This window comes from Pseudorasbora parva, chromosome 16 (assembly GCF_024679245.1).
Source record: "Pseudorasbora parva isolate DD20220531a chromosome 16, ASM2467924v1, whole genome shotgun sequence".
In the NCBI taxonomy this organism is placed as follows: domain Eukaryota; kingdom Metazoa; phylum Chordata; class Actinopteri; order Cypriniformes; family Gobionidae; genus Pseudorasbora; species Pseudorasbora parva.
Window position 1 is genome coordinate 31222982 of NC_090187.1, and position 24813 is coordinate 31247794.

Here is a 24813-nt window from a genome sequence, read left to right on the forward strand (position 1 = left end):
AACAAAAGGAATTTGGAAAAGTCTGGACAGTGAAGAATCACGAGCTGTAAGTGTTTTTGTGAATACTCAGTTTAGCTGTATTGCTTAGCGTATTACGTACTAGTGGGAGGATACATTCCACTTTTCCTCTATTCCTCTTGCTTGTGCTGCACTGAGTAATGTCCAAAACTTGATATTTCGGGCACTTTTTGTGTTTCTTCGCCTCTTCATGATGGATTGCTTACTGTATTCCTCAATTGTAAGTCGCTTTGGATAAAAGTGTCTGCTAAATGCATACTAATGCATTGCAATGAACAGTGTTGGGAACGTTACTTTAAAAAGTAATTGGTTATAGTTACTCACTACTTGTTCCAAAAAGTAAATTACTCTATAATAAAAGTAACTTATTACCAGGGAAAGTAACTATTTGCGTTACTGTAAAAAAAAAAAAAAAAAAAAAAAAAAAAAACAGTTGAAAATCTAAAAGTCAGTTGAAATGAGTAGAACAGACAAGTGTTTGTACTTGTCAATAATTTTCGATATTTATTGCCAGTGTTGGTCAAGTTACGTGTTACACTTTTTTAAAATGTTCAAATATGTAAGATAACTTGGATGCCGCCAATATTAAATGAATGAAATGGACACTAAATAGAATAAATTATTATTATAAAACATTGTACACTAATCTACACTATTTTAATGTTGCTGTGGGACAATGTGAGAGACACATCTATCAAATTCAATACATTATTGTAAATATCAGTAATATAGTGGAACAATAAAACAAAATAGATTGTTTAGAACTGTAATATTTATTGCACAGACCCTAACTGGCCATCAAATAAATCTAAAAATAAATGATGCTCCTTAAGAAAAGTATACCAAAAATAGAAAATAATAATAATACAAATATATTAGACTAACTTACATAGCCTAGACTCTTTGTAGTGCACATTAAAATTCTAAAACTGTCACACAACTTCACAACTGGTAGACATACTGTAGCCTGCTTGAAGTATTTTTTTCCTCACAAAAGTAAATAGTTTAACAAGAAGTGCTCTCAAGTCTTGTTTGCATGGCGGGTTACCCACTCTCTCGCGGGTATTTTTGAAATGATTGCCCAGAAAGAATCCGACTCAACTGCCGACAATGGCAGCATGTCCTCGACTAAAGATATTATTTTGTTCAATTCTGTCTGGGTGATAAGAGTTTGCGGTGAAGAGAAACCTAGTTTTGGTGTCTTTAATGTTGTGGCTCTGTCTCCTCCTTTGGAAGCGGAGCTCACGTTATCTTTTGCGTTCACCGCCACGGACAGACTCTTCCTGGGCATAAGTTTGCAAAAGTTAACTTTGAAGTCATTGGACATGCCATCGCTCTGACTCCTGGACCTGATCACTGGTCGCATGCGCGCACTCACGCACTCACACAGCTGCAGGTCTGCTGACAGAGAGATGAAAGTCAGCCTGTTCGGATGAAAGCCGCTCCAGTGAGCTCAATTATAGTAACGCCGCATTTTATTCTCAGTAACGGTAACGGCGTTGTAATGGGGGAAACAGTAATTCGTTTGATTACTCATTACTGGAAAAATATGTGCCGTTAGTTACGCCGCTTATCTATAACGCTGTTATTCCCATCACTGGAAATGAATAGGATTTAAGTAGAGCTACACGGTTAATCGTTAAACGATTGTGATTACCCATGCAATCTTATTCTTAAATGACAGCGATTTGGGTCTGTCTTAACCTTTGACAAGTGCAGTTGACAAGTTAAACAGCGTCATAAACAGTCTTGTCGATCTTACAGAATCATTATTTCTGTCTTACAATAAAGCATATTATCACAGAAGTAATAGGATAAAGTGTATACTTCAGATATAAACACTGATGTCTACTGAATTAATCAAAATAGAATAAATCACCTTTTCAATCAATCAATCAATCAATCAATCAATCAACTTTATTTATGTAGCGCTTTTACAATGACAATTGTTTCAAAGCAGCTTCACAGTGTTAAACAGGACTAGCCTAGAAATCTAGACGCACCCTAGCGGCAGCAAATCTAATCTGCCGTGAGTGTCGTCTAACAACTCTCAATACCCTTCTGAGCAATACCCAAGAGTCGATGGGCGTGGCTTAACATAATGACGGCAGAGTTGCGCTTGCGTGCTTCTAGTAAACACAGAAACTGGCAAACGGCGGTCTTTCAAATCAGCTTTGACCGTGACTCTGGAAGACTTTCGTTTTGAGCTGTCAATGGTGAGTTTCCAGACCAAACATCTTGATGTGGGTCTGGCTTGTCAGGCTAAAACAGGACAATATTGCAACAAAATTTGATTTGGCTGTACAGTCATTCTGGAGAAAACAGTGATGTTATCAGCTTATTTTAATTTATCATAGAGCGACAATGTTGGCAGATCAGTATTATAGTTAATAGAATTAAATAAGACCCAATTAATTAATTGTATTTGTATATTTAGTTATATATTTATAAATATATATAAAATATATATTTATTTTAGTGTCCCCAAAGTAACTGTCATTCAATCACTCATTGAAGAGCTTTGTTCAAAAACACTGATTTATTCAGTAATGAAACAAGTTAAGTGTTTATGAGTGAGTCATTGAATCATTCACAAAAAATCTGGTCCTGGGACAGGATAGATGTGTTAGTACATTTTTGTTTGTCGGCATTGAAGTCCTCCCATAGCCTGACAAGCCAGACCCACATCAAGATGTTTGGTCTGGAAACTCACCATAGACAGGGTTCAATCCGAGGGGCGGGATAAACGGTTGTCTTTCAAACTCCCTCTGCACGCGATAGGATAGCGCTACAACCAACCAGAGCAACGAAGGTGAAGCAGAGCTCGCTGATAGATTAAACATTCACCGTATCCGGTCTGCTTAACTCCGAACACATCTTCCCTTTTTAAGAATGACTTCAGTGCCGTTCTTTGTTCTTTTCTCAGAGAAAAGCTTAACTCCAAGTCTTCCAGAGTCGCGGTCAAAGCTGATTCGAAAGACCGCAGTTCGCCAGTTTCTGTGTTTACTAGAGCACACAAACGCAACTCGCCCGTCGTCATTATGGCCCCGTCCGACTCTATACACGACGTGATTGGCCCGTCCAGATTGTGAGGAATACAGCTCAGAAGGGCATTGAGAGTTCCTAGACGACACTTGTGGGCAGATTAAATTTGCTGCCGCTAGGGTGCGTCTAGATTTCTAGGCTAGTCCTCCCAGCCACGCTCCTACGCAACCCTCCCAGCGGGCAGACCCTACTAGTGCATAGCCAAGTGATGATGATGATAATTATGCTGATGATGATGATGATGACGACGACTTAGTCTCAATATCATTCCCATGTGCAAATACTTCCATAGTCTTTGGGGAGAAAATAATGGAGGTCAGCAGCGGTGTGTGGAATGTTTGTCTTCACCAGACCAAAACTAATCGCAATGCAGCAAGTTCTCATATTGCCGTTAGCATTCAGAAAGGTTGGAAGTGTTTGCTTTTCATCTTCTAAGATTCAGATGCATTTTTATAATATCAACCAAAATGTGTGTGTGAGAGAGAGGCCCAGTATATTAATATAAACTATAGTGTGTTTTTGTGTGACGTCTTAACTTTATTGCATTTGCCTTTATGTATAAACCTCACTTGAGCATGTAGCAGTGTGGTGCATTAAATATGAATGCATTTTAGTGTCTATATGAGTCACAGATGTGATCTCTCATCCGAAGGCTCTCCGTTCCAGTGGAATAACACAATAAACATGCTACCAGATACGTCCCCGTGACTGATCTACAGACAAACAGAGGCTATTTTCATGTATATTTATAAAAAAGTTGTTGCGGAAGATTTCAGCTCGCAACCTCTTGCACTTGAGGCCAGAAATATTACTCTGAACCATATCAGCTCATGCTCTGGTAGGTGCCCAAGCCCCCCTGAATATTCTAGAGTCACCCCTGCATGCCTCTGGGATTTTTATGTGATCCATATCTTGTGTTTTTAGCTGTTGTTCAGGTCAGAAAGCGGTCAATAGGGGTTGTTATGAGCATATCAATTCTCTACCATACACTAAAACAGCTGGCTGTATATATGTAATAGTTGCCCTGACCTTTGCCATCTTTCAGTCATTGGTTTGTTCACTGGTGTTGAATGTGAAGCAACGGGCGTATTTACTAATGCACACTCAAGCCACGTCTAAATTTTTAAAGAGTTCATGATTTATAAATCAGATTGCTGTTATCGCTCATGGCGGGACGTGTTTGCTTCTGTGAAGCATATTTCGAGAAGTCTGCCGCTTTTGGTGTTAGGCAAGACAGTTTGCTTTTGTCCATGGATACGCGTTCCTTTTCGTCTTGTGAAAGGTCTTGTTACGTACTTGACAATCTTTTTGAGCAGAAAATCAATAAAACACAGCAAGAACGCCATTGTTCTGCCTCTAAATGCTGTTCTGCAGGTGTAGAGACGCAATTGGAACAAACCTGATTTTCTTTTTTTCTAGCGAGACATTACTTGTTCTCATGTTTTGACACCGTGTCTTTTCTTCTTCCCTTTGAGGCCTGAGTGTTCCTGGGAACGTGAGGACAAAATCACACTGTAATTACTGATCCTGTCATCGGGTGTTAATTGCGAGTGACCTCCAGGGCTGTTTGTAATTATGCAGTCCTGCAATAACTACTAATCTCTCCGAAACAGAATATTTCAAAAGCCTTGAATAATGCTTTTTTTTTTCTGTGCTATGTTCAATAAAGTGCTATCTGATACAAAACTAGGCTTCTTTTAAATCAAGATCATTTCGGTTACTCCCAAGTCAGAAACTGAATGTTTTGATTTGGTGTCGTTTTTCCTTCTGTTTAGACATTGATTGCTGATGTCTGTGTTTCTACATCCCGTCTGACCTTTGGTGAAAAGTCTTTAACCCACTTTGCTTTACAGTAACAGTCGGTTGGGTGTGAGATGCTGGTGCTTTGATCGCAGTGATCAGTGTTAAGCGCAATCCTCCTGTGCATTTAAAAGAAAACTATCGATTTGGCCTATGAAGCCAGACAGCTTTAGACTGGAGAAGGACTTTTATGTGGTAGTGAACATCAAATTTGACCCTTTTTATTTTCTTAATGCTCTCTGCTGGTTTTTATAGAAGTTTCTTTTTCAGAATATCTAAAGATAAATGTGGTATTAAAGTTAAAGGTGAACAGTCAAAGAAATAGTCAAATTCTGAGAAATACAATCAGTGTGGCTGATGAAAAAACGAATGTTTATCTTCATAATATCTTATTTCCCACTTCCCCCTCCCTTCATCCATTTATTGATGGATAAAGCCCCACCCAGTGTTATTACTCTTAACTAAATCTAAAAATACTGGAAATTAGTTTTGTTAATTGGCTAAGCTAAAATAAAATACATTATTAATATTAGATGAACAACTTTAACTTCAAAAGGTAAACGAAAATGAGAAATGTTACTTTGGAAATAAACAAGTTTAAGATGAAGTACTAAGATTCCGGTGTGCTTCTATACATTATTAATTCAAGAACTTTTTGCAAAATTCCCATACTTTTGAAAATCCACCATTTAGCGCTCGTTGTCATAGTTGTAAACACGACAGCGTTCTTCTTTCATGAGGGGGTTCGGCGACAAGGCATTTGTTTCTAGGTGGACCTTTAAAGAACGCAACACATCTCGCGGACATCCTGTAGAATTCAAGCAATGGGATGATGAGTCTTGATCAGATGAAACTCTTGAAGTGTGCCATATCAGCCAACTGTCCGTGGGCATGATGCCTGAGGCTGAGACTATAAAGTTGCTTAAACTAAAAAAATTAATAAATAGCAACATTAAAAAAAAGACAAAAATTATTAAATGAAAACTAAAAATTAACAAATAAAAGCTTATTACACTGCCTCCAAAATAAAATAAAATAGCAATATATATATATTTTATTACTTGCATAAGTATTGCATCATTACTGTCTGATCCAGAAGTCACAGCATCGTTTTTTTTAAGCTCATCCTGTTTGCTAATCCACTCTCTTGATTACAAACGAATCCGGTGAAATGAAGCGAACAAATGCAGCGTCTTTGCCCACGTGAGCTGGAACTTCATTCAAAATAAAGTTCAACCATGCAAGGCTAATTTTGGAATCCGAAGGAAGCTTACTGCTTGGAAGTTTAATCCGGCTAGCTCCACGTAGGCCTGTGTTATTTATCTAGCATGTCATTACATGCACGAGTCGGTGGGCGGGGCTACAGAATTAGGTTTACGTTTTGAGGCGACATTTCACTGCACTCCAACGTCACAGGGATGCACATAAGCAAGATCATTTTTTTGCTGAGCCAGCTGTCATTGAAAGGTTTTCTTCGAATAACAAGGAATTTTTCAAGCTCTGAGACTTACATGATATTCTTATATTACCATGACCCCTTAAAAAAAGACAAAAGCACAGTAAAATGTATAATAATAAAAACATAAAATCTAAATTAAAATGAAAACTAAAAAGATAACGAATAAAAGCTTATTAAAAATATAAAACTAGACTAAAATAACTAGACTTTTTTTGTTACATATTCTGTTTTACTAGGCAATCCACCCGCCACGGGAACAGGTACATTGATAATCACTCTGGAGGACGAGAACGACAACGCTCCATACGTCTTCCCCTCGGTGGCCCGAGTGTGTGAGGACGCTAAAGACATAAATGTGGTGGTGATCGGGGGACGAGACAAGGACATTCATCCTAATACAGATCCTTTCAAGATCGAGCTTGGCAAACAGCCAGGGCTGGAGAAAACATGGAAGATCTCCAGGATCAATGGTAAGTTAATTCTCAGATGGGACAGGAACAGGCACTCACCCATGGTTATATACATACCAGCTATTTCTACAGCTAAATATACAAGGTGTTCTTACTAAAAGAATAGTTTATCTTAATATAGTTAAGCATAATTGTTTTTTTGTTGATTAATCCATTCCAGCACAAATGCATTTAGTAATAATGTAATTAGATTGTGAAAACACTGCATATACAGGCATCAATTACTATACTGTGTAAATATATTATTTTCACTACAAACATTGAACACATTTGATTGATTGTTAATTGTAATGACACATCACCCGTGAACATTTTTAAACGTAATGGAGTGCCGCTTTAAATCAGGCGGAACTTTTGAATTTACCGAGATTATTCTTGAAACCTGCCATCCCTATAGTGATAAGCATTATTGTGGCAGTCTACCAGCTATACCAGCACCAAACTAGCTCTAACAAGTCAGTATAAAAGTTGAAATGATCCACATTAGGCCCGGTTACAGAATCATATCACTGAGGGTGCGCTAGTAAAGTGCAGATATAAGCAATGGCAGAAATGTATGATTACTTATTAAGTATTCACTGAATTTCAAAAATATGTTTTGCTACAAATGTGTGTCTATTAATATTAGTCTGCCTTTACATTGCTTTAATGCATTACTATAAGTTTAATATGTAATCTTCCTAAAAAAACTGAAAAAAGAAAAAGGTTTTGTGAATTTAGATTTTTTTCCGGTCATTACTTTGTTTGGAACATAAAAATAATGGATATTTAAAATGTTATATCCTATATTCTCTGCTCTGTAAAGGACAGCAGAACACATTTATTGAGAAAACTAAGACATGAATAGACAAAAACAATGGGATTTTTTTTTTCATTCACTAGTCAGTTTGTATGCTTTTTTTATCCAAACTTTGTATAAAGATGATTCTTAATGTTATGAAAGATATAACAGAATAATTTGATATACCATTTTACTTATATATACATTTTATGCAATATGTGTGAACATGGCTGATATGCCTTTCCCATTCTATGCAATCCTTCTATACACTATCTAATTAGCATATTCATGTGTTTTTGGGACAATATGTAATGTAAAAAGATGTGTAATAATATTTCATAAGAATATCCAGACTTGTTGTCAGAGAAATTAGCCAAAATAATGTCCTCTATTAATGCAAAACTGGGTCTCAGGAGTATATTTCTGTCTCGGGCATTTATATTTAGACGTCACTTCCGAAACTTTGCAGCATGCAATTGGCCGTTGAATTTTATAGACTGTAGCCTTGAAAGATCACAATCACTAAAATGTTGCTGTTGCTTTGTCGTTTCATCGAGATCTCACAAAGTTCTGTTAGAAAAAAGGAAGTTGTCAACAATAAATCTCTCGCTTACATCGTGTCTTGTTAACGGGGATTGTGAGCCTGCATTTACTCAGCACTGAATAGCCTAAAAACTCTGGCGATTTGAGCAGTGAGATACTGATCGTGTTCAAGAGATCAACTATAACTGTGATTGGCTCCATTACTCATCGCTGCAAAAACCCGCCGTAAATAGCTGCGTTTGACGCTCTCCAGAGCCTGGACAGAAATGTGCTAATCTGCCAAATCGGTTTCGTCAATATTATTACAGTATCAGCTGAGGGTGCTTGCAGCTTGCTAGCACCCCCGTAGAACCAGGCCTGGGCCACATGCTGCTGAGAGCGAAAGGATCCCTTTATTGTCACAGACAGTGTGTATCATTATCATGCTGACCAAATAGCTGAGTGTATTTGGGGTTTATCTTAGCAGACTCTCGATTACCCATCTCTCCTGAGAGCACACACTCAAATATAGAAAGGCTTGTGACTTCTGTCAGCTGTTTGAGAAGTGAATCAGTGGCAGATGCTTTGATACAGAGACAGAACACGAGAGGTTATTTGAGATCGAGTGGCTTATAGTCTCCTGTAGCCAAATCTTTTGCAGTTTGGAGGGGAAGATACAGTCTGACATGTAAAGTGGGCGGAATGGTACGTTCAATTGTTTTCTGATGTTTTTCAGACACTCATTCCCAGATAATGTTGCTGCACAGTCTTAAAAAGGCCAACTACAACCTGCCGCTGGTTCTGACTGACTCTGGCGTCCCTCCCATATCCAACAACACAGAACTGAAAGTTCAGGTGTGCACCTGTAAGAAGAACAGAATGGACTGCAGCCGTGCCGCCTCGGTACAAACAAACCTCTTGCTGCTGCTCGGCCTGGTTCTGCTCTCCATGCTCTGTAAGTATACGGTCGCTCCAGCCCTTCACAACACACTCCTGATCTTTCTTATCAGAAAGTCAAGGTGATTTATTAAAATGTGGAGTTGTTAAGTTTGAGAGGTGCTGCATATTTCATGGTTTCTAATGAAGTGCACATAAATATTGCAAGTGTTCCAGAGCCACAGTTTTGCCTGATAGGCAAAATATGGAAAGGCAGAACTCTGCAAAGTTTATTATTGTACAGAATTCTCTTAATCCTTGAACCTGGAACCTTGTCCATTCTGTGCAGAAGTGGCACATCTAAACAGACTTTTTTGCAGGACTCCCAGGGCATTTAAACCTAGTATTAAACCTTTTTGGAAGTATTAGTACACTGTATTAGTAAGTAAGTATTAGCACACTGCAAAAAAATGCTTTTCTTCCTTAATATTTTTGTCTTGTTTCTAGTCAAAAATTTTAAAAATTCTTACATTAAGATTTTTGACATTTACTAGGCAAGTAAAATGATTGTCTTGTTTTGGGGGAAAACTCAAAATTATATTTTTTCTTAAAATAAGCTAAATAAATTGCCAGTGGGGTAAGCTAAATAATATTGTTTTAAGATTATTTTATTTACCCCACTAGCAGATTATTTTGCCTATTTTAAGCAAAAACTCTCTTTATTTTTTATTTTTATTTTTTTATTAAAAGTTATTTTTTTTCCCAAAAGAAGACTATTACTTTTGCTTGTCTAGTAAATACTTCTTGTTTTAAGAATTTTTAGATGTTTGGACTAGAAACCAGACAAAAAATATGAAGTAAGAAAAGCATTTTTTTTTTTTGCAGTGTATAGTCCAGTTTACAGGCTGCTTGTAGAATCATTCCCATTCATTCAGTTTGTTTAGGTACCACATTCTCGAGGGCTAAAAAACAATCTGCTCTCATGTGGCACCTTCACACACTCCCTCACACACACACACACACACATCCATATTTCAGTAACACTTTAGAATAAGGTTAATTAGTTAACATTAGTTAAAGGACAACTCTGGCGAATTTTTAAGTTTATCTTGATCGTTATATCTTTTTGAGTCTATAGAGAAAAAAAAAAAAAAAAAAAACAGATTGGTGCTTGCAACACAGAGCTATTACAGTTAATGCCCAGAGCCCCCACTCAGCTAAAACGGCAGTTATGGGGGCATAAATGTAAATGGTGTCTTTGTGCCTCTTAACAGACACAAAATGCAATTAAAATGTCTGTCCAACATGAACAGGTCCCTTACATGACAACGAGATGCGTTTAGCCATTGTTTAAATTCACCTAAATAGTGTTTTAGATGGCTAGCTGTAGTCTTGTACTGAAGTCCTGTGGGAACGCCGTTGTAGCCGGGAAAAAGGCAAATAGTCCAGTTGGGAAGAGCGTTGTGTGTATGAAGAGGCTCTGTTCGTCGGCTTGTCGGTTCTCAATATTGAACGTGTCCGAAAGAAACGGTTGTGGTGGGACAAGCAGCGGGGCGAGGGACCGCGAGAGCGGGCCGGTGATGAGTGTTAACGAGTGCCAGCTGCATGACACACCGGTCTCGTCTCGTGGCCATGTGAAGGGAGCATAAAAGGAGGAGCAAGGGCTGCGGAAGACGAGAGAGGACCAGGCCTGGAATTTATGTTGAGTTTTGTTTAAGTTGTATTATGTTTGTGTGGGCAGTCGTCCGTGAGGGGCTTCCCACGTTTTATTTTGTGGGTATTTGTGGGCAGTCGTCCGTGAGGGGCTGCCCGCGGTTTTACTTTCGTTTTGTTTATTTAGTTGTATATTAAAGTTTGTTGAACGTTCGCCGGTTCCCGCCTCCTTCCTTCCATCCACGAACTGTATTACAACGGTTTTCGATTCTGTCCTGCTGATCCAAGAACTGCTGCACAATTCAGTTACACACACATGCTCAGTATCAGCTGCTCGTGAGTTCATCGGTTCACTCAGCAAAACATGTCTGAACGGTTGGAGTTACAACATATAATTCAAGACATTAGTTTATTTCTATTCTGAGGGACGGTCACTCATGTCAGAAAGTGAGCAACCAAAGTAACTTGTGGGATCAGCGCTGATTTGAGATGCCAACTGTTTAAAACCATTCAGTCCGATTTGGTGAACTGGTTCGCCCGGTTCACTAAAAAGAATGATTTGTTCGTGAACCGGACATCAAAGAATGATGATCCGATTGGGCTCACAGGGAAGAAGAAATGGTTCACATTTGTGCATTTCCGAATTGTGGGAACAGAATGTGAAAATTTGCAGCAAACGCTTTGACAAAAATGACTAGCTTACAGACACAACACAGCGGGGCCTGTTGAAGAAAAATGCCATTCCGTGGTTGAAGACGGATGCAATCACTGTGGAGGTAATTTAAACTTGATTTATCTTTCCATTTGGGCACACATGGCTTGAGGAAAGATGTGCAGTAATAAAATAATCATGCTTTACACACACAACACTCTTCCCAACTGGACTATTTGCCTTTTTTCCAGCTACAACTGTGTTCCCATGGGACTTCAGTGCGAGATACAGCTAGCCGTCTAAAACACTATTTAGGTGACTTTAAACAATGGCTAAGTGGCTAAACACATCTCGTTGTCATGTGAGGGACCTGTTCATATTGGACAGACATTTTAATTGCATTTTGTGTCTGTTAGGAGGCACAAATACACCCTTTACGTGCCCCCTAAGCTGCCGTCTTAGCTGAGTGGGGGCTCTGGGCAAATTCTTACGCTTTCCAGCATCTTTCGTGTATTTGAACCCTTTCCAGCAGTATGAATTTGAGATCCATCTTTTCACACTGAGGACAGCTGTGGGACTCAAACACAACTATTAAAAAAGGTTCAAACATTTACTGATGCTCCAGAAGGAAACACGATGCATTAAGAGCCTGGGGTGAAAACTTTTGAACAGGATCAAAAGCAACAGAATATACTTACATGTTTCACGGAAAAGAAAAATTAAGTACAATTTACATTGATCTTCAGTTTTTACCCCCTGGCTCTTAATGAAACGTGTTTCCTTCTGGAGCATCAGTGAATGTTTGAACCTTTTTTTAATAGGTGTGTTTGAGTCCCTCAATTGACCTCAGTGTGAAAATTGTTTTATTTCAAAAAAATATTCGCTGCTGGAAAGGGTTCAAATATACAAAAGACACAAATTTGCAGGACCTGGAGATTTTTTCTGAAAAACATTGGCCAGTTTAACTGCTCAGGACAAACAAGGGACTATGTACTCAGAAAAAAGGTACAATCTTTCTTCCTTATTTACCCTAAAAAAGTACATATTAGTACCTCAAAAGTATATACTAATACTTTAAAAGCACATTAATATAGCTTAATTTTACATACTAGCATCATCTAGTTTTTTACTGCCGCAGAGACAGCTTTGTGTGTTTACTGTAAAACTAAAGATATTGCTTAATCTTTTTTTTTTTTTTGGCAAGGTACACTCGACCCTCAGTTTTAAAGGTTTTCCAGCATTTACTTGTTGCTACTTCAGCTCAGTTTTAATTCTGATGATGTATGCCTTGCTGTACATGTTTGACAGGAAATTGGCTTCTCTTCCAAAATGTCTTCAGTGACCCTGTATCTATTTACTGTGGTAAAGCCTGGAACTGCATTAAGAGTTGATCCATATCGGGCTAGATTTACAGCATGTATAGGGCCACTATTACAGCCACCAGAGAGACATAGAAGCATTTAAAGTAATATGCACAGATTAAAGGTTGCTTTACAGCAGGTCTTAAGCTTGTCAGTGTGTGTGTGCCGATGTGTATTATATGTTTGTCCCGTAGTTAATCTCCCATACAAACCTGCACACAGTCCCCTGGTGACTCTTTCTCCCGGCAATAACATTAATAATTCACTGCTTTAGAGGGGCTGGAACATAATGGAACTCTATACAGCCATTCTAAAATTGAAAACAGACGAAAAATAAATCTGTTCAGAAGGGACGTCCTGCTCTGAGGATTTCTGTTACTAGATTCCTTGCCCAAGCCCTCGTTTGGATAGAAGTCAGATCCATCTTTGATTTGTGGCACTGTGAAGCCAATATCTCCAGATCTGCATTAAACATTAAAGGCAGTAGTCTAGAAATCTAGACGCACCCTAGCTAATCTACAGGCTAAAATCTAATTTGCCGCCAGTGTCGTGTAGCAACTCTACATAGACTTGCGAGCTTGAAAAACCAAACTCTGGTCAGGCCAATCACATCGTGTATGGAGTCGGTGGGCGGGCTTAACATAATGAAGGTTCCGTGTGCTACTTGTAAACAAAGCTGGCGAACGGCGGTCTTTTGAATGGGCTTTGGCCATGACTCTGGAAGACTTGGAGTTAAGCTTTTCTTTGAGAAAAGTACAAAGAGAGGCACTGAAGTCATTCTTGAGATAGGAAGATGAGTTCCGAGTTTTGCTGACCGGATACGGCAAAAGTTTAATCTGTCAACTAGCTCAGCTTCACGTTGCTCTGGTTGGTTGATGCGCTATCCAATTGCGTGCTGAGGGAGTTTAAAAGACAACCCTATATCCTGCCCCTCGGATTGATAAAAACACTCTTAAGCACCTGTAAGGACACTTGAGCAAATTATGACCCATAAACTGGATTAACTATACCCTCTTAAAAAAAAAAACATATATATTTTAGTATATTCCTGAAAGGGAACTATACAGAAGAACTAACACCACTAGCCTACTATCACCATAATAAGTGTGTATGCACCTGCTAGTTGTGAACTCAGCAAACAGAACTAGATTATGCATCTATAATGAATGAAAAGAGACTAGAGCATTTGTACTTTTCATAACTAGCATGCATACGTTATCCACATTTATAACGTACTGGACTTTTTATATTTAAATTTCATCCATGTAGGTTATTGTAGATTATTGTCAGTGAAGATATGTTTGTCATACGTAGTAATATGTGGAAAACTAGCTAGTGACAGCAATGAAATGTCCAACAGGCTATTAGTTGATCATATTGATAATACTACGTACATTTATTTAGTTTGACAACTTAATGGCTGGGATTAAGAAGATTTACCTCTATACTGGGTTTCTTTTGATCTTCTTCTTCCTTTCTCTTGTTCCGTCCCTGTGCATCCATGGGTTTAGACGCCTCATTTTTGATGAACGCGCTAGTGATGAGCACTTGCCTGACCTAACGCCTGAACCAATAATCAATAATCACCATCAATTCAATATAATAATCAGGTTGATAAGTAATTTACGTGTGTCTAAGGGGGCGCCCTAGGATTATCATGTTTAATAAACATTATGTTGTATTTCACTTGTTCCGATTCTATGTTTAATGGGAATTAAGCCTATAAAGGGCAGCACTAGAGGGTGCTCGCACCCCCAACACGATTGTCGCCCTAAGCAATGGCCTAGCTCGTCTATAGCAAACGCCAGCCCTGCCTCCGTGCGGGTATAAATAAGGAAGTGAATGCACCGCATCTTTACTTTTCCGCTGAGGAGCCGAACTTAGTGACTTGGCCATTCAGTAGAGGTACAGCAACTGTGGCGACGGGACGTACTTGTCCGTTTCCCTCCTTCAGGGACCGGGGATTACATACGTAACCGAGATGTTTTTACTAGGAGTCTCTGATGTTTGGACCCCACTGTAAATTAAGTGTGTGTGTGTGTGTGTTTCAGTGATGAATTGAAACAAGCAGTCTTAAAGTGTTTGCATGTGTTAATATCTTGTGGGACATGACACAAAGCTGATGCTTGCTGGTCTTAGAACTGCACGACACGCTCACTAATGTCTCCTGTAAGGATGCGTTTCACTGTAGCACAGGAAGACAGTCGAGGAGGGGCCATGTCGCTATGTCGCACACTGATCGAGTGGGAGGGAGAGAGTGTCTGACTTCAATTTCCTTATCACCTTAATGAACCCTGACCCCCACTGAGAGAGAGCAGTGAGAACAGGCAGATAAGCCCAGAAGCTCAAGGATGGAGCTCTGCAAGAGAGAAATGGCTGAAAGATTACAGAACTCGCTTCATCTGTCTCCTCTACAGGAGACACATCCTCACACACACACATGAATTACTGATGTCACACCTGCAAAACAGCATTTTGATAATCCTTCTATAATTATTATTCACAGGACCATTTAAAGAGATGAAAATTTAAAAAACAAAATGTCTTTTCTTCTGTGGAATGCAAAGGTTTGGAGGATAAAATAATATATTCAAGATATTTTAGGGTGAAATGACTTCAGGTTCGAGCCTCCTCCGTGGTAAGCAAGCCAAGTTTGTTTTACTATTATCTTTCAAGACTTAATGGGCAGAAAAATTTAGGAATTACATAAATTAGCTTATGCCTGCATATCAATTTAAAGTCCTCATGAAATCAAAAACGATCTTATTTACTTTGTTAGCACATATTACAGATCTTAGAGTGAACAATTAATCTGTGCAAGTTAATACACCGAAAAAAATTGTTTGCCGTGGTAATCTTTAATAAAAATCTGAAAAGTAACTTCCGGTCTGGAATGGCGTTCCTTCTCAGATGACGGCAGTTTGACGGTTTAGGTTTGAAAATGCTTAACCACTCGCCTCCAAACGTTATTCTGCTATGAGTGAGAGATGGAGAGGAGGAGTGCTGAGGTAAAATCCTGCCCTATATTTAATATTCCGTTTCACTTGGAAATACATCACAGCACTGAAGAAAAGTCACTCGCGACTTCCGGTTCACTGGGACGTTAGCATTGATTTTGACCATCTTAAATATAAAAGGGCACATAGATCTGTCTGTACATAGATATATGATGATCATTGAAAATCTACAACAGTTAATACTGGTTTTAATTACGTTTCATTCAGCCTTTTTTTAAAGAGAAGTGTTATGTTTCTAAATCGTTTGTGTCTTCTCCTCTGAGCTTACCTTCACGGACCCTCAGGATAAAAACACTGGCTCTCTAGCTGATGCATGGTTGTTTGGTCCCAAGTGTGAGCATTTCTTCTATTTCTCTGTAACTATGTTTCCTGAAGATATACCAGACTAGTGTTAAAGTTTTAGGTAAAATAATAGTTCGAAAAGTTGTAGACCCAAATACCAATAGAGGGCGAGACAAAAGTGAAAAAGATTGTAATATTCGTGCAACAGTCCTGTTCACTTTTTTAGTGGCTTTGGTTACGGAATAATTTTCCCATTCATTTTTATCACAGGTAAATTATAGTTATAATAAGCCATGAACCAAACCAAGCAGCTATGAGGTAAATCACAATTGCAAACTTTGATTTGAAGCAACAAAATAATACTTAAAGGAACACTAGCTGCTTTTCCACAATCGAGCCAAACCACTCTCATTTCTTAAAGGGATAGTTTGCTTTGAAATTAATTTTTGATATGTTTTAGCTTACCTCATGGGCATCCGAGATGTAGGAGTATTTGTTTCCCCAATAGTTTCAATTTTGATCATTTTAGGTCAAACCGTTCTTGTCTGTGCCTCACATAATGCAGGTCTATGGTCACCACCTCAAAGAGCATACACAGAGAAGTCCAAATTAAACAATCCCCTATCGTAAGCACACATTGATGGCCTAAGACACGAAAGAGCCGTTTGTGTGAGAAAACGAACAGTATTTATATAGTTTTTACCTCTTGTACACCACTACGTCCGACTGATCCGAGGGTGCGCGTGCGTGTTTCCTGCTGTGTACAAGAGGTAAAAACGATATAAATACTGTTCGTTTTCTCACACAAACCGCTCGTTTCGTGTCTTAGGCCATCAATGTGTACTTACGATGGGGGACTGTTTAATTTGGACTTCTCTGTGTATGCTCTTTGAGGTGGTGACCATAGACCTGCATTATGTGAGGCACAGACAAGAACGGTTTGACCTAAAATGATCAAAATTGAAACTACTGGTGAAACAAATACTCCTACATCTCGGATGCCCATTAAGTAAGCTAAAACATAACAAAATTTAATTTCAAAGTGAACTATCCCTTTAACCGTTCCATTCTGAGCCAATCCCGGCCAGCCGAGACGGATATGGTTTCATTTTCCACTAACTGGTAACGGAGCTCTTTGGAATGTAATACAAATGTCTCTGCCATCGTCTTGCTAATGCAAGAGTTTACAGACAATGAGGTATAAATAGCAACCGTTATGGAGGATTATCAGATATTTATTTAAATGTTATTGTTAATTTGTGTTTACGTTGCTTAAATGCGCACTTAGCCAGCTACAGTGAAATTGGTAGCCAGGCAACAGACAAGTGACCAATCCTGAGTGGCGACATCTATCCACCATTCTACCATAATCCAACTGTGCTGAGAATTCCGGCCCGAGAAAGGTTTGTAATCGTGCTGTGATGTACCAGGCTTAAGTGGAAATACAACAGAAACCTTGCTGTTCTTATCGTTCGACCTGATAGTGGAAAAGCAGCTTATGTAACTTTTGGTGGTTAAAAAAACAACCACATACATTTTGCAGAATACATTTACTTATTTATTTTGTTGTGCACTGCGTGATTGTGCGGAAGAATATGGTTATCCTATTGATCATACAACATTCACTACTCGACTTGAGATAAATAACCAGTTTAGATTAAAATAAATTCAATCTGACTAGCTGAAGATGTTACTGTATCTTTATCCATTAATAGCCATGGTACTTAGGTAAAAATACATTTCTAACAGAACTACAACAGCCAGTATTGTAATGACCCTTCACAATAGATAATGCTTCACAAAGATCTCTGTTGAGAGCTACATATGGCAATTTATCTGTTCAATTAAAATTCCTTACTCATTGAGTAATAAAAAAAAATGGCATAATCAAAATAAACATTCTGGATAAATATATATTGATTTAAAGCTGTTGCTATTTAAGTATCTTCAGAGTGTAAGGAAACTGACTGTTATTTGCAGTGCTTCATGGGAGTGTTTAGGCACTAAATAGTTATTTTGGCACAATTTGCATGTTTTAAATATCTATTATCTATGATTTCTTAGCAGGATCATGGGTAATGTAGTTTTTTGCAGTGAATTCTGCTGCTAAACACTACTATTTAGGGGGGGGGGGGGCTGATGCTTCAGTATGCCATCTGTATACATCATCTAACAATTTCAAAGCTCACAGTATGTATGTCTTTACAGGTTTTAAGGGTAACACTTAAGAATAATGGTCATTAGTTAACATTAGTTAATTTTATTAGTTAACACTAATAATGAACTGCACTCATGAAGCATTTATTTATCTTTGTTAATGTTCATTTCAACCATAGACTGTAAAAAAAATATGGACAGTGTCCGTGACATCCCCATAGGATTCTGAGGTGCAGTTTTGAAGCTTAAAGGTTGCCTCTTGATTTCATAATTTACCAATGCATTATTAAAACCTTGTTAACATTAGTTAATGCACCGTGAACTAGCATGAACAATCCATAAACAGCTGGATTTGTATTAACTAATGTTAACAGAGATGAACAAATGCAGTAACAAATGTACTGCTCATGGTTGGTTCATGTTAGTTAATACATTAACTAATGTTAACCAATGATCATTATTCTAAAGCGCTACCATTTTAAGTCAACCCAACTGTTGCACTCGGTATGGATTTAAAAAATGTAAGAAAGAAAAAGTATTGTTTAGGATTTGAATCGCATTTCAGTAGCCCTATTCCAACGGCCCAGGTGAATAATGCACTATTAAATGTATTCAAATGAATTATGTAATATTTGTATTTGCACTTAATAGTATGTATTGTTTTTTTTTACCCGGGGGGACTAGTTTTCCAGGGGGACGTTAGAGAAAGTCGTTAAACATACATACTTTGCCATTTTAATCCAGTCCAAATCTGCCAAGTCTGAGTTTTACTCACACAACCCTCAAAAAAATTCCAGGGAATTTATAAGGCAAATTACCTACTGTTTTTCAGGCAAACTCGACTGTCCTCTGGGAAATCTAACTTAATCCCGTCTGAATGAGAATGTCTGTGATTGCCAATATTGTATTATCCTAAAGCTTGTCTACCATTTGCACACTAGTCTTCAGCATCATTTCATTTCAATTTGGATAGTAGGCCTATCTGATGAAAAAATAAAATGACAAAATTAATAAATGGAGCCAAACTGCAGAACTGCGAAGACTGTCCATTTTAATATCAGTGTGGTAAGATAAGATATCTATAAGCTATCTAGAAAGATATATGCCTTGATTTCTCCTCTCACTTGTTTATTATAAACAGCTCTTCTATGAGCTCTTCTGTTCATAACTCTTCTGTGAAGTTTATTAAAGGGTTTTTATAATTAATAAAAATGAAATCAATAAATAATACATTAAAAAGACGTCATTTGTAATGCACGCAAGCAAAAGCAGATGAGCTTCTGTAATTCTCCGAATCGGTACATGAAACATACGTGAATGATTCGAATTTTAACTTAAATATTGTTTAGAAAACTAGTTCCATCCATTTCCTGAGGTTTCGAATAAACAAAATATAAATAGTGAAATTGAGGTGCTGGATTTATTTTCCATTTGTATTGAAAGGTCTTTTAAAAAAAAAAAAAAAATGACAGCCACCACCAGGGTTTTTGACTATTTTCACAAAAATATAATAGCCCATTTAATATTTAGTTTTATGAATCTGAGCAGGCATCAAAAGAAAGAGCTGACCCTCTTCTTCTTTAAACAAAATAAAACCTGTTTTATTCTAGCGTAATGCATTCCTTTTTTAATCAACACTTGAATATGGGTAAGTAAAAAAAAATGTAAAAATTAAAAGCAACATTTTGAACAAAAAGCTAAGAAAATCCCATTTTTATGAAAGACTGTATCCAGATCAGATTCAGAGCGATGATCAAACACAGATGAAGTAGATCGAGTCAATCAACACCCCTAATGCTTACAGTCCTGTAGCTCGTCCTGGGTCCACATGTCATTCAGTAACATTAGATAGTTTTGATTTATATATGAATTTTAATGTTTAATGATCATGTTATTTTACATATGCATCTGCTTACATACGATCGCTTGTTTACTGTGTCTTCCTCACGTGCGTTTTGATCAGGAGATTCAGTACTCATTCAGAAGATGCATAACAGCGTCTCCTAGCGTCTAACAGTAAAAACACCGAAAATTAGGTGGAGAAGGGTTCTCTCACAAATAGCGGAAAGTTTGGCAGGGAAAGAGTTAATGGCTGAAAATAGGACAAAAAGAAGAATCATACTCAGAGAGAATTTCACTTTAAAGTGACCGTTTGTGTGTGTGTGTGTGTGTGTGTGTGTGTGTGTGTGTGTGTGTGTGTGTGTGTGTGTGTGTGTGTGTGGCCTGGTTATGGGGACAAAATGTCCCCACAAAGATGGCAATATCCGAAATCCTTGTCGTTGAGGGGACAGTTTTTAGTCCCCATGAGGAAAACATCTTATAAATCATACAGGGTGAGGTTTTTTTTGAGAAAGTAAAAATGCAGAATGTTTCCTGTGATGGGTAGGTTTAGGGGAAGGGGCAGTGTAAGGAGATAGAAAATACGGTTTGTACGGTATAAAATCCATTACGGCTATGGAAGGTCCCCATAAAACATGGAAACACAACGTGTGTATGTGTTTTGCTGGATGTGTATTTTTAGCTTACATGTTGCTAACCTCCTGCTTCATGGACTGAAAAAAAATCCATAGTCTCTGTTCTTCCTCCATTCTCAAGGATAAAGGACTCCAGTGGACTTTCATTTGTGGCCTCTTAAATAATGTATGGAAGCCTCTGGGAGAACACAAACAGATCCTCTATGAACTGACACAAGTTCCTCATGCTTTAGACCCTCATGAAAGTTCCAAAATCCTGCGCCAGATATCTGCGTGTGCCACATTACGGGGGGCACGACTGGCACCGTCTAACACGCACTCAGTGGTCTTGACGTCTTCGATCCCACAGGAGCCATTGTTGCTGTTTCTGATGACAGTTTGCCAAACATCACCTTCTGTGCTGATTTGCCCTTTGAGTCCATTGATTTTGCTTGTCCTTCGAAAACGTCGCTCCATTGAGCTGTGTATCTGATTACACCGGCAACGTTAATGGCAGAGAGGAAGAAAAACACATCATTTACAAAACAACACAAGGCCAGGATCTGAAACAAATAGAGAGAAAATCAAATAATATTTTACACTGACAAAATAGGCTATGATGTAGCAATTGAGCTCAGGACCAGATCACAGAGGAGACTGTTAGGTGCACATGTTCAGCAGAGGATGGGTCAAACAATGCCAAGATGACCTTACTGCCCCCTGTAGGACTGGTTGCAAACTACAATTCAGAGATAACTCCATTTTGGGGTCAGATTTTTTTATTATTATTTAGCCAAGACACATTAAGTTAATCAAAAGTTAAAAAAAAAAAAAATCTAAAATGATAATCAGAAATGGCTATTGAGTAGAAAGTCAGCATGCATGATTATTTTGTAGGATCATGTGACACTGAACTGGAGTAATGATGCTGTGAATGCAGCTTTGCCATCGCAGGAATTAATTACATTTTATATATATATATATAAAAATAATGTTTTACTGTATTTATCATCAAATAATTGTAGCCTTGGTGAGCATGATTACTTTCAAAAACATTTGTAAAATTCTAACTGCCCGTACATTTTTAGAACAGTAATATTAGTATAGTAATGGCTATTATAAGGAAAGCATATACTGTATTTGTGGAATAGAGATTACTGATTCTATTTCAAACTGTTGCTTTTTGCAATATCTGACAGGCTACTTTTTTTCTGCGCCCACCATTTTACTTTTTTACAAATAGCATATTGCATCTTTTTTTTAATACTTTGTGTGAATATCATCAGGTAACTTTTTTTCTTAAAAAAAAATGATTTACAGTGTATTTACATGCATGTAATTTGTAATTAATAATTAATAATTAATATTGTAATTAATATTTTATAGTCATAGTTTAATTAATAATTGCTATAATTGAAAATTACGAGACAGTGGTTTGGAGTATTTTCCTAACGTGATATTTTCTGTCAAATGAAGTGTTGTGATATACCCAACAGGCCTCTAAAACTGCTCTTTAATCTAATGAAAGATGCCCAACAGGGGTAAAATATAATTAATCCACAACAGGGAAATAAGCCTGAGCCCAGGCCCACTGAAGTTTAAATCCCCTTTTCTGCCAGGATGGGCATTTTTACTCTTTAATCCACTCTGGGTACTAATGTGGCCTGTCTTGAGGGGAAGAGAAATTTCCACAGCATCGACCCGTTTACTGGCTCTTCATCCCACTTGTTTTGACGTGCCATCCGCAGTGCACCTGGCAGATAAGGCGTAACCTCTTCTTGTTAATGAATTTTTAAGCGTGAAAGGAATAATTAATGCCGCTTGTTAAGGAAAAATTACAATTTCTGTTTCTAATATATATACTAAGGGATATATACAATATATAATACGGGAAGTTTAGTTTAGGGTCCAATTCTCACTATTAACTACTTGCTTATTAGCATGCATATTACAGAGATATTGGCTGGTTATTAAAGGATTAGTTCAAACGAAGATTCCTACGGTTATGAATCAGCATATTGATTCATGATTCGGATCGCCAATGTCACGTGATTTCAGCAGTTTGACATGCGATCTGAATTATGAATCAAATGCTGATTCACAAACAGGGAAAAGAAGTCAGTGCTCGATGCTTCAATGGACTACTTTGATGATGTTTTTATTCCCTTTCTGGACATGGACAGTATAGTGTGCATACACTTGCATACGCTCTCAGACTAAATATAAAATATCTTAAACTGTGTTCTGAAGATGAACGGAGGTCTTACGGGTGTGGAACGACAATAGGGTGGGTCATAATGACATCAATTTCATTTTTGGGTGAACTAACCATACAAGTGCTTTAAAGGATTAGTTCACTTCAAAATAAAAATGTGCTGATATTTTACTCACCCCCATCTTATTCAAGATGTTCACGTCTTTCTTTCTTTCTTTCTTTCTTTCTTTCTTTCTTCAGTCATAAAGAAATTAAGTTTTTTGAGGAAAACATTCCAGGATTTTTCTCCTCACAATTGAGTTCCATTGCAACCAAAATGTTGAAGGTCCAAATCAATACAGTTTCAAAGGGCTTTGAGGGGTTCAGGGGCTCTGTGCGATCTCAGCCGAAGAATGGAGTCTTACATAGCAAAACGGTTTTGAAACCTTCAAAGCCCTTTGAAACTGTATTGATTTGGACCTTCAACATTTTGGTTGAAATTGAACTCAATTGTGAGGAGAAAAACCCTAGAATGTTTTCCTTAAAAAAAAAAAAACTTTTCTTTTCGACTGAAGAAAGAAAGGCTTGAACATTTTGGACGAGATGGGGATGAGTAAAACATCAGAATTTTTATTTTGAAGTGAACTAATCCTTTAAAGCACTTGTATGGTTAGTTCACCCAAAAATGAAATTGATGTCATTATGACCCACCCTATTGTCGTTCCACACCCGTAAGAGCTCTGTTCATCTTCAGAACACAGTTTAAGATATTTTATATTTAGTCAGAGAGCATATGCAAGTGTATGCACACTATACTGTCCATGTCCAGAAAAGGAATAAATGGGTGTGGAACGTGTTGAACGTGTTCCTATTGTCGTTCCACACCCGAGGTCTTACGGGTCATTAATGACATCAATTTCATTTTTGGGTGAACAAACCCTTTATTCTGCATCCCTTGATCCCACCCAATAGCTAAAGTTAACAAGTACCGTACTGACTCTTAATAAGCAGTAACTAGGTGTTTATTGAGGCTTTTTAGTAAATAGTGAGAATTGGAGCCTACACTAAAGTGTGAACATATAAACACAGTTGAAATCTTGGCTTTCATGGCTTTAAACTCGAAATCCATCATGAGCAATTTTCCTTATTGTAAAGACAAATGTAGGGAGTGAATTGTGATGCTCGTGTAAAGAGAGAAGTGTATTACTATTCGGACCAAAGCTCTGGAGTGCAGGGATCACGTGTGTTGTTGTGTCTATCTCAAATGCAGCTGACTGCTGCCACAACCACTTTCCTCCAATCAGGCTGATGGTAATTAGATCAAACACACTTTCATCTTTCTGCCCGGATAGCACATTCCCTGCACACTTACCTGTGTTTTCCCCCCTTAGGAAGATGGAGCGAAGAGTGCATGTATGGAGAGCTGAGAGTAGGGAGGATTTTTATCCACTCCTCGTCTGACTTTATTGCGTGCGAATGTTGCGAGGTGAATTGATTTAGTTATACATTTTGATGTTCCAGGCTCACATTCAGTTCGCCTAAGGGGGAAAGAATTACCTGGTCACATTTCGGGCCCCCAGCGCACGGATAAGCTGGGCCGGAGTCTCATTATAATTTGCAAATGGCATTTGCGGAACATAGCAACCTCAGCCCTGCTCTTAAGTGCCGTTCTAAGTCTTATTTTTCTTCCACTGCCATTTAGGACCAAGAAGTAGAAACATATCTAGTGGAAAGAAACAACAAGCAGCAAAAGGGGAGAGAGAAAAAAAATCAATAGTCCTCCCCCCCTCCACATTTAATATTCCCTCGCATCGGATCTGGCACGGTTCGATCGCCGTTGAATTTCTGAGATCCGCAGGCCAATTCATTTCACTCAAGTCTTGCGAAATTAGACCTTGCATTTTTCAAAGTTACATTTTAATCATATTTTATTATGATGGCAGCGTGGAGTAAGGAAGGAAAGGGAAGGAAAAAATAAACGGCTGACTCTTTAAAGGCTTCCTGGAGCTTCAACGAGAAAGACATATCTAGTTTCTAATTGGTTTAATTTATTAATTCAAATGCATTGTTGAG

The 24813-nt window shown here is 38.0% G+C and overlaps 1 protein-coding gene across 1 annotated transcript in view; it reads left to right on the forward strand.

Moving 5' to 3' along the window:
- The window catches only part of cdh13 (cadherin 13, H-cadherin (heart)), a 486341-nt gene that overhangs the window by 460259 nt on the left and 1269 nt on the right, over window positions 1-24813 (forward strand). The window contains exons 12-13 of the mRNA XM_067420253.1: window positions 6559-6792; window positions 8832-9050. Coding sequence (XP_067276354.1) covers window positions 6559-6792; window positions 8832-9050 — 453 coding nt within the window. The remainder of the gene's footprint in view (window positions 1-6558; window positions 6793-8831; window positions 9051-24813) is intronic.